The 11,022-nt window shown below is 38.5% G+C and overlaps 1 protein-coding gene across 1 annotated transcript; it reads left to right on the plus strand.

Annotated features, from left to right (window-relative positions):
- Positions 1-199: 199 nt before the first annotated feature.
- Positions 200-10,448, plus strand: bmp5 (bone morphogenetic protein 5). Its single transcript, XM_044214746.1, has 8 exons — positions 200-677; positions 788-1,327; positions 3,906-4,098; positions 7,394-7,542; positions 7,752-7,949; positions 8,945-9,021; positions 9,139-9,249; positions 9,379-10,448. The coding sequence occupies exons 2-8, from the start codon at positions 835-837 to the stop codon at positions 9,526-9,528; spliced, it is 1,371 nt and encodes a 456-aa protein (XP_044070681.1). The 5' UTR covers positions 200-677; positions 788-834; the 3' UTR covers positions 9,529-10,448.
- The last annotated feature ends 574 nt before the right edge of the window (positions 10,449-11,022 follow it).

An 11,022-nucleotide genomic window follows, 5' to 3' on the forward strand; every position in this document is an offset into this window, starting at 1 on the left:
GGAACTGTTACAAGCTGGCCCACGTGTTTGTTGGTGTATTTAATAAAATATTTTTTACAGCATCCCAGCGGATCATGTTTAAGCCCATACAGTATAAAAACAGGATCCTTGTTGTTGGTGCTGAATGCAGCTGGAGCCCTCTCCTATAAACACGCGGACTTCAATAACTTGAGGTGATTAAAAGGCTCTGTCATTATTCTTTCACTCGTTAAGACGGGCTCTCGGATTTCAAGTGTCTCCTTTTACACTCCTGAGCCGCCACATTCATCATGGGACCAGGCTGAAGTTTTACTGCGAGAGGTGGATGCAAAAACAAAAGTTGAGTGTGGGATGGACTCAGAGGGCAACTAGCCCCAAAACTCTCTTAGAGGGAAAAAAGAAAAGAAAAATGCGAGACGGGGCATGAGTCGCTCCTCTCTGTTCATTTTTGACACAGTTCAACACATTTCATCCACTGGAAACTCCGGGTTATCCCTCGACGTTATGGGCGTACCTCCGTGTTTTTGCATCACAGAGGAGTAAGGTGAGGGACGGGGTCATAGCTCCATAAATACTTGGCGTGGCAGAGACTTTGGATGGACCCTGGAGGAATAAATATTGCTGGAGGAGCCTCGCACACAGGAGAGGAGCGGCGACTTTTCTGCAAGCTGATACCTCATTTGTAGAAGGGCTGACTGGTAAAAAGCCTCCTCTGTTACCACCGTGAAAGTTGCGGTGCATCTGTCTGATATGGAAAGTCTATGATTCAGTAATGGCAGAGATATAAATTATTTTATTTTTCTCACAGAGTGCGATGTAGTTCACTTCACACCCCAGAGTGAACTATTTGTCAAGATGACAGCGCTTACACCTTTGAACCGTGCTGTACTTGGACTTGCGTGGAGCTGCTTGAGTTTTCTGTCCTGCGCTCATTGCGGGTTAAGTGACAACCATGTGCACTCCAGTTTTATTTACAGGAGATTGCGCAATCACGAACGCAGGGAGATCCAGAGAGAGATCCTCTCCATCCTGGGCTTGCCTCACCGTCCGAGGCCCTTCTCTCCCGGGAAGCAGGCGTCCTCCGCGCCGCTGTTCATGCTCGACCTGTACAACGCCATGGCCGTGGAGGAGGAGGAGGGGGTGCAGCAGGGCGCAGGGAAGAGCTTCAGTGCCAAGGCTCAAGAGCACTCCAGGATGGGTCACTACAGCCCCCAACATGCCGGGTACTCCCGTGTGGCACAGCCTTACCGCGCGGCCCCTCTGTTAGGCCACAGCCCCGCACTCACCTCAGCGCACGACACCAACTTTCTCAATGATGCCGACATGGTTATGAGTTTTGTCAATTTAGGTAAGTGGCATTAAAGTGGGCTAATTTCTCAACAGGTGTACTCAAATCAAAGTTAAGTAATATATCGAAATTAGAATGGAGGCAATGTTTCAGTATTATTTAGAGGTGCAGCACTTAAGTTGCAAAATCCACCTCTCAAAGTAAAAAAAAAATAATAATCCTTCTCCGACTCACGTTTCTCTTCATCTTCATTCCCTCCACTGTAAAGGAAATTAATAAGGTATAATAAGGATTTTACCTGGATCCACTTTATCTGTGTACTTGATGAAAAGCCTAATATTTTGTACATTAAGTGCAATTTTCTAAACAATCCACTGCACTATAAAACACTGCAGCACGAAAGCCTTCAGCCATGTACTTAAGATTTAAGCCTATTTTAATTCATTAATGTATTTCTTGGCCTGTGTGTTGTCAGCACATGCACTCAATTAATTTTGTCAAAATCATTTGGCACATTTATATTTTGTTTAAAAATCTGAGCTAGTCCAGTTGTACTGTAAAAAACTCATGTGAATATGAAAGTATCTTTTCAGACATCAGTCATCATCTGGCCTCTGGGGGGTTCAATTGCTTCATCCTTGTGTGAAATATTTTGTATTTAACAGAATTAGGTCCAACATTTTGACCTTTTCAATTTGTGCTGCCTTCTTTTAAAAAGCAGCTGATCTGTATAATGATTGTGTTTGTTCAGTAGCTGCGACCCTTAACCCAGCAGATCAGAGCTACTTATCAGATGACTGTCTGACCTTGAGAAAATTGGTCTAAATGATTTCCTGTTGTTAAAAGGGGAGTGATATTGACTGATGCCTGTATGTCTCAAGGTTCTGTCACTAAGAGAAAGCAATAGCTCTATTCTTCATATTTGTGTTATTTGTAGCATTTATTGTTCTTTAATGAGAGTTAAAATATTAAGCACGCCACATGGAAAGTTACTCAAAAACTTTGCAGAATCCTAAATGAATGATCCAAAAACTTCACCATAAATAAACTTCACATAATATTGGTATTGTGGTGTTAAGGATTACATCTTCTTAAATATAGAGCAAAATATGTAAAAGTGAATTTGTGTAGAGTTGCTTGGAAGTATAATCCCTCACCTTGGCCTGAGCCCATCTGTTTCCACTTACCACTACACCAGGGCATGTACACTGTCAGCCTTGAAAGCTCTGCTCTCTTCTGGGGACTGTCAGTGAAGTGTTCAATGGGGCTCTGTCTTTATTACAGTACACTCAAATATAGCTACTGATCTCAACTGTTTTAGAAACGTCTATGTGGCATTTCATGCACTTTAACATGCTTACTGTAACCGTTTGAACTTTCAATGTATGAATAAGAAGTCAGCTATTGAAAATCCACACATACATGGGATTGTATACAGGGGGAGTAACGATGAAACCCACTAGTCATTTATTAATCTTATTAACAAAATATAGATACTGTCCTGGTAGAACATACTGAATCCAATTAATATGCAACACATGAAGAATGCACGCAGCTCACCCTTACCAGGGAGTGAAGTCATTATTATTTAATCTTTAGCTATCTGAAAGTTAAATGCTGTATGCTCTCAGTGGCACTTCTGCTTCAGATTACTGGCAGTGGCTAATATAATGGAACACACTCAGTGGGTAAAAGTCAGACCTGACCTCTGACCTGTTTGTGCTAAGTAACCGCAGGCGTTCTCTCTCGATAAAATATCAGGGAAATGCACTGCATGATATCACCACGGATGTCAGAAAATCCACTGACCTCAGCCACATGCCTCATTTCTGCTACCAGGCAGGGGTGTGAGAGAGTTGGCAGTCACTTTTTAGCAGCATCAAAGTATCTTTCGTCAGCATGTTCATAATGTTGCTGAGGCTCTTTGATGCTGTTATTAAGGTGCATTGAAGGGCTTCATTTTATCTATAAAAATAGATGCAACACCTTGAAAAATCAAGCTGTACATATCTTTTATTTATTTCCATGGAGCACAATATAAAATAATCACACGTTATGAGTTTTCAACTTTCAGTTGACATTTTCAAAAATGACAGGCCTAAAAAGATATCTTAAGTTGCTCAGCATATTAGAAATATTTAGTTTTAAAGGTTAAGGGTCATTAAACACTCTTAGTGCATTGTATAAAACCTACAGGAGGTCAGTATTAGGTCAGGAATGAGGTCATAGTAGACGCTCACATGATGTTGAAGAATCCTGTCTGGTCTTTTCTCTCACTTGAGGAGCAGACGAAAGTGTCTTTAATTGAAATCAGCCTGTTTTTCTTAACTGACAGCCCATTCATCATGGCCAGAGAATGCAGTTAGGCACACAGTAGAGGGCCTGTCTGGGAACTGCTACCTGTATTCAGTTGACTGATTTAATGAACTGGAAAGTGCTTTTGTTGGTAGTCAAAATGTTTGGACTGGACCTGGAATGTAAAAGAAGATGTGATAAATTAGTCTTTTTCTGTGCGTTAATATTTTTTCTTCTGAGCAACACAAGCAGCGGTTCAGGAAGTTGAAGTCATATTTTTTGATCAGCGTGAACTTTGCTGCCAGTAAAAATGAAATTCATTATCAAATATTTTCTTTCCCAGTGGAGAAAGATAAAGATTTTTCTCACCAACGAAGACACTACAAGGAGTTTCGCTTTGATCTGACTCAGATCCCGGACGGAGAGGCGGTGACTGCTGCAGAGTTTCGGATCTATAAGGACCGCAGTCATGCCCGCTATGACAATATTACTCTGAAGGTTTCCATATATCAAGTCATCAAGGAATATCCAAACAAGTAAGTACCTAATCAAGCAAAATCATACATTAAAGGCAGTGGTGGACTGTAACTAAGTACATTTATTTAAGTACTCAAGTACTTAAGTACAATTTTGAGGTACTTGCACTTTACTTGAGTATTTCCATTTTCTGCTACAAAAAAATGACACATTGTTATACATTAAACTACCAACAATATATAAAGTAGTTTAAATTAACTCTACCTCAACCAGATACAACTTAAAATTCTGCTTTCTAATAAAATAATTGTGGTCTAGTAACACTCTGACAGGGGCCATGCCAAATTATGAGTGCACGACTTTTACTTTTAATGGAGTATTTAAGTAAGTATGTAAGTATGATATTACTACTTTCACTTAAAGTTAAAGTTAAAGATCTCAATACTTCTTGCACCACTGATTAAAGGATATATCAGAAAATTAATCTGGCCTCATATAATAAAAAAAAATCTCCAAAAAAGAATATAGGCTGAGGGCCTGCAAATATCATCCTGTTTGCAATTGCAAATTAATGGAAAGAAAGTTGCTGTTACTTCACTGTAATAAAGGTAAAAGTAAACAAATGTGTTCCATGCCATTATCTTATTTCATAGTTAAAAAGACAAATAGTCCAATCGCTATTGTCTTACATGGTTGAAACTTTCCACAAGCATAGAACGCCCTTCTATCTCCAACTCTGTTCTCCTTCATTCGCACTGTATCTGTCTTACAAATATAGTTCTCGGATAAAGAGAACTCCATTAGCAAGTTGGCCACTTACGAAGCTTGGAAGGTCCATCAGTTATCACTTGTCTTGTGTTGCCTGCCAAGCTGGCTGTGTCCCAGATGAAACCATGAGGGCCCATAACGGGGGAGGGGGCTGCCTCGGGTGCTCCCGTGGTCACTGTTATGCCCACCACCTGCCTGTCTTAACAATATTCCGGAAGTTTAAACCATGACATAGCTGAATACACAAGGGTGTACTTAAAAGTGGGCCCACATTTGCTTGCCAAAAATGTGTGTGGGTGATTGAAGGGGAGATATGGCCCTCCTGGGCTTTGAAAAGGTCCAAGTCAATGGACTCTGCCATCTTAAAGGGGAAGACTGCTCAGTTTCATTTTTCACACACGTTTTCATGGGGAACAGTATGTTTTACTTAGTGTTCACAAAGAAGAACAACTCTTAGAAACAATATTGGAATGTGTGATTTTAAAACAACCAATTTCCTCAACTTAAAAAGCCATAATTAATTCCTATTTTATGAGTACTATTAGTTTGTAAAGCCATACTCATTAATTTATGTTTTTCTTCAACATATCATACAGAATGTTAAAACTGTGGGCATCTTAAGGGTTTAAGATAGTGACCATGTACAGTAATACCAAGGTCCCCAGTTCAATTCCAGCCAGAGACTTTTGTTGCCCTCATGTCCTGTCAATACTTTGTTAGGGTTATGTGAAGGTTGCAGCCAATGTTAAATAAGTAACTACTGAATGAGTAACTATTACTCACTACTAGTTTGAGTATGAGATTGAACTCGAGATGCTGGTGTCAAAGGTACCCTGTAGAGTTATTTTATTATTGTTGTTTTATTGTTATTTAAATTATTATATTATTGTTATTAATATACATTATTTTAAAGCATTTGCAGAGCTGAATTTGAAACCTACAGGGTTTACATAAATACATTTAAACATATATGTTTGCTTGCTAGAAGTTTTCTACTTCACTGCCTTTGTTGGCACATTGAAAAACCTTTTGGTATTTTACTGCCACTAACTGTCCATTGGGGAAACCATCATCCTTGTACACATGAACGGAACAAGATACTAACAAAACGAGGACCTACAAACATATTGCTTCATATCGCTACAGTACTAGTGGTCAAAAACTCCACAGGGTACCTTTAAAGTCAGACAACTACGCACCAACCTTCGCATTACGTTCTGCACTAGTACTGAACTTTGCTACTGAAAATAAATTCCTATTGGAGAATAGTGGCATATGAACATAATTTGCAGGAGACAGACTTGTCTAAAAAGAGGAGTTACCTCCATCCCTGGTATCCAGTCACTGTAACTCACTCTCTGTGGAACAGTACATCCAGTAATCACAGATGAAGGGCCTAGCTAAATATTTTCCTCTAGGATATGGCTGTGGGAATAGTGAATTCTTACCTACACAAACTAAAATATCACAGGATATAAGCTTAATACTGTACATTTCAAAGAGGAAGTTCAGCAGTATGTCACACATAAGGATTAACCTCGTGGAATTCCACGAGGTCGAGTTTTATTACACCTGTAATAAACACATGAATAATTCCTGAACTATTGGGGCCACATGGAAAATATTGGTTCTCTCCAACCAGCACCATGTAACCACAAAAACTGAACAGGCGCTGCCTTATCCGATCTGCCACTTGAAAGAAATCCAATGCAAATTGTGAAGCGGGGCTTTTTCAACTTAGGGTTGATTGATGCCTTATGTCAGGCTCATGTTAAAAATACACAAGGGCTGATATACACGATTCATAACTCCTGAAAAGTTTTGCCAATCAAATAGCTGAAATCTTGGCACGTGTCTAACCACACAACACTGCAGTTTATTACAAGTCATAGCTTCTTCAACAACAGCGGCACTGCTTTCTTTTTGTCTCCAGTACAAAGCTGGCATACAAAAATGCCCAAATTACTGTTACTCACCAAATCACCAGGTTTCAATACTGAAGGCCTTTTTAGAGAAGAATGTTTGGTTTCAGTAGGATAAAGAGATGAAGAAACTAATAAAAGCCACTCAGATTTTGGCTTCTGCTACAGAGTTTGGGCTAAAGCATCCATTTGTGATCAGTCAGTGATACCTCGTTTATCTGTTCCAGTCTAACTGATTAAGACCTCTTGGATTCAGTCTAAATGCCCTCAAAGAAGCATATGGTTTCTTTTTTGTGTCCCATTAAAGCTATACAACATTAAGGTGGACATTTGTTCTAGAGCTTAACGCACTGTAGCAGGCCTGAGGTTTTGTGATTTGTTTATAATGCAGCAGTAAAGCGACTACATTCATTTCACCATCTGTTTGACTGAAACACAGGAGTAATAATCTTGAACACCAACATACCCACAGAGACAAAAAATTTAAGTAATGTTCACTGGATTATCATTTATTTTAAATAATCAGAAGACATACTGTATCTTTGTGTTGTGTAATAGCAGTTGCTTTCATTTATGTCCTGGCTGTTTGAGTGTGCATCAATTTAACTGCAGTTTATTTAATGCAGATGTTTGTTTCATTGGGTTTTTTTTTCTTTACCTTCAGAGATGCAGAGACGTTTTTACTTGACTCCAAAAAGGTCCAGGCGTCCGATGGGGGATGGCTGGTGTTTGACATCACAGCCACCAGTAACCACTGGGTGATGAACCCACAGCAGAACTTGGGCCTGCAGCTCTGTGTGGAGACTGTAGATGGCAAGTGAAGTTCAGTTTTCAGTTCAGCCTGTGGATTGTCATTATTTACCACCAATAAATGGCCATAAATCCACAAAAAAGATTAATGGCTTGACCTAGTATTTGTAAAGGTGCTGGACTCACCTTGAAAGCAGTCATAAAACTATAAAATATCCCATTTTTCTTTAGTTTTATTTTGAAAGTTTTATTTACCTTCTGTTTTTTTAAAGGACGAAGTATCAACATAAAATCTGCTGGAATCATTGGGAGGAACGGGCCCCAGTCCAAACAGCCGTTCCTAGTTGCTTTCTTCAAGGCCAGTGGGGTGTTGCTTCGCTCTGTCAGAGCTGCTGGTGGGAAAAAAAAGAACCACAATCGCAATAAATCTACTAATCAACAAGAATCATCTAGGGCACCAAAAACTGGAGGTACAGTATGTACACTTTTATGATAGTGTAGTTAAGATGCTACGATAGTTTTTTAAAATTTATTTTTTTCCTATACACATCCAATCTTTACATTAGATACATTTTAACCACATCCTTTTGCCCTGCTAACGACCTGGCCATCGTTCCATCAGACTGTCAGACTAACCAACTTAATTTCCTGCAGCCAGATATCTCCACAATTACTGGCCAGATTGACATGAAATTAAAACTAACTTCAAATATGAATATTCATGGTCCCCAGACGATGATTCCTAATCATTTTGTCAAAGGTCTCTGTTTTCAGGAAATGTTTGACTCTCAGTTTACAGTTTTGACTTGTATACAAGACATATGTGTATATACTGTACATATATTGAGCTGATTGTCATGGCATTTGCTGATCACCTTCCTCAATGAGGATGAAGCCTTTTGATTTTATGACCTTATTCATTTCTCTCCTTCGGTGCCAACCTCAGAACAAACCTTACATTTTTAGCCCTATCACTGCTAGTTCTTAATATGTCAATCAGTATGAAGTTGTATGTTTGTCTTTACTACCATTTTGTGGAGTGTAATGACCTGTCCTGTACATCTCATTAATCTTTAATTATTTCAAGGAATAATTAATGACCTAGTAAAGGTTTTTGGATTATTACAACCCTCTTGGTTAATTTGCCTGTTGTATAGATTTATGACCCAAACACACTGGTGTGGAAAAGACATTAAGTCCAAAATTCATTCACATTTAATGGAACATCTATTGTTTTTTAACAGTATAACATTTATGGGAAATGTTTCCAAATTGTCACAATACTGTAGTGATTAATAGGGCCCTATGATTCCATTTATAGGCTATTTATGGACTGTATCTACTGTATGTGTTTTTCTGGTGGATTTGTTCAGGAGCTTTATGGACGTCTATGCCACTGTTGAGCTAACCTTCCTACGGTAAACAAACAAAAAGATATAAACAATCATTACTTTATTTTTTTCAGATTACAACACAAGTGAGCAAAAGCAAGCCTGTAAGAAGCATGAACTTTATGTCAGTTTTCGAGATTTGGGCTGGCAGGTAAAATAAAATTATATATTATATATCACAAAACATTTATAACAATAACAACTAGTAATAACACAATTTACACATTTTTATTGTGTCATAAATAACAGAAGCTCATTTTTTGTCAAGGATTGGATCATTGCACCTGAGGGCTATGCTGCTTTTTACTGTGATGGTGAATGCTCTTTTCCACTCAACGCACACATGAATGCAACAAATCATGCAATTGTGCAAACCCTGGTAAGTATTCTTTAGAGTGTATTGCAATAAAATCATATTATAAGCTACCATAATGTTAGCAGTTACAATTCATTTGAAACTCACTGCTGTTGCACTTCTTTTAAACCTACTTTATGCTCTCATTTATAGGTCCATTTAATGTTTCCTGACAATGTGCCAAAGCCATGCTGTGCACCAACCAAGCTCAATGCAATATCAGTACTTTACTTTGATGACAGCTCAAATGTTATCCTCAAGAAATATAGAAATATGGTAGTTAGGTCATGTGGTTGCCATTAGTGACCGGGCTAACTTTAATTTATGCTATCTGGTATGGGAATTGCTGGAAAACACATCTGCTGCAGGTGTGATGTGATGTACAGTATTATGTATATAAAGTTTTATTACCTAATTTATTTTCTTTTTTAAAAATAGCACTGAATATTGTGATATTTAAATGATTAGGGCAAATTGTTGATTTTACTTTACGTCAGTTATCATTTCACTTTTGTGTCCGTTGGCATATACTCTCTCTTATTTACGTCTGTATGATAACTTATAAGAGTTAACTATTCACTGGAGTCATCATGATACATAAGATTGCTTCCTCTTCCCCTTCTGCTTGTTTTTCCCCTTTTACAATACACTTAGAATTATACTTGTCATATACTTATGTCAGTATATGATATGTTTTTCTTCAATGCTAATTTTGTAATTAGTTTGTATCCGTAATGGACCAACAATTTTAAGTGCCTAATACTTACAGAATAACGTCACAAAATGCAGCATCACAAGTTAATTTGATAAACAAGGGAGACTTCAAGGTTATGTTATTAGCTCTAACATCACAACTTGAACAGGCTGCTGGAAATTTTGTAAATCTAACTGGATCACTGGGGGAAAAAAATAGTGAGTGTTCTCTAATCTAAACCAAACTGCCTAAAGCTAATTTCAAGCTGTCACTGCCTTTCAGCACTGATACTGTTTCACCTTTTCCAAGCCAGCTTTTATTTGTTTTTTTTAAAGAGAGTGTGTCCTCAAAAGGGGATTATGTCAGTCTGGAATGAAACTCTTTCATAAACACTGTTTTCTCATTCCTCTGTGGACTTTGTCATAGCTGCAAACGTCTTTGCTCCACACTGATTCTAGCTTACATTTGGGGAAAGTATATCGTAATGTAGAGTGTTGTGTATTTTAATAAATGTACCACTTGAAAAACTCTTGTCTTTTGCTTTGCCTTTACTTGACCTCACAGCGTTTCTTGTTCCATTTATCACCCTACTCCATGCAGAAATGCATTTAATCTTGGAGCTTTTTCCTCTCCTCCAGCTGCAAGTCCTCCAGCCTTTTCAAATTCAAGTTGTCCTTTTGTATTTCTGTTTAGAGTTTTGCGGATGTTTTACACACTGCTGCCGTCTCAGATTTATAAATGTTTGACAAGTATGATATAAACTAGGGGTCCACCCACAGAGCCTGTTGACATGCTCTTGGGGAGTGGTAACACTAGTGGTACAGTGCTAGCAGTAAAGCAGTGGCTGTGACCTCCAAAGATAGCCCAAAAGGGTGATTATCATGAGGCTGCCAGCAGAGAAATGTATATCATTTTGTAAGCAATCCCTTCCTGATCATGGGGAAAGATACCATCCATCACATGATTTATGTGATGTGTATGGCACATCTCTGCTTGCTTTCATTCTGTACACTCATATTTTAGATGTTGCCATCCGCTAAGAGCACTGGGAAAAAAATGGAGACCATAAATTAAACTGAGCAAGTGTTGATGCATTTCCTCCT

This window comes from Siniperca chuatsi, linkage group LG11 (assembly GCF_020085105.1).
Source record: "Siniperca chuatsi isolate FFG_IHB_CAS linkage group LG11, ASM2008510v1, whole genome shotgun sequence".
NCBI classification, from domain to species: Eukaryota; Metazoa; Chordata; class Actinopteri; order Centrarchiformes; family Sinipercidae; genus Siniperca; species Siniperca chuatsi.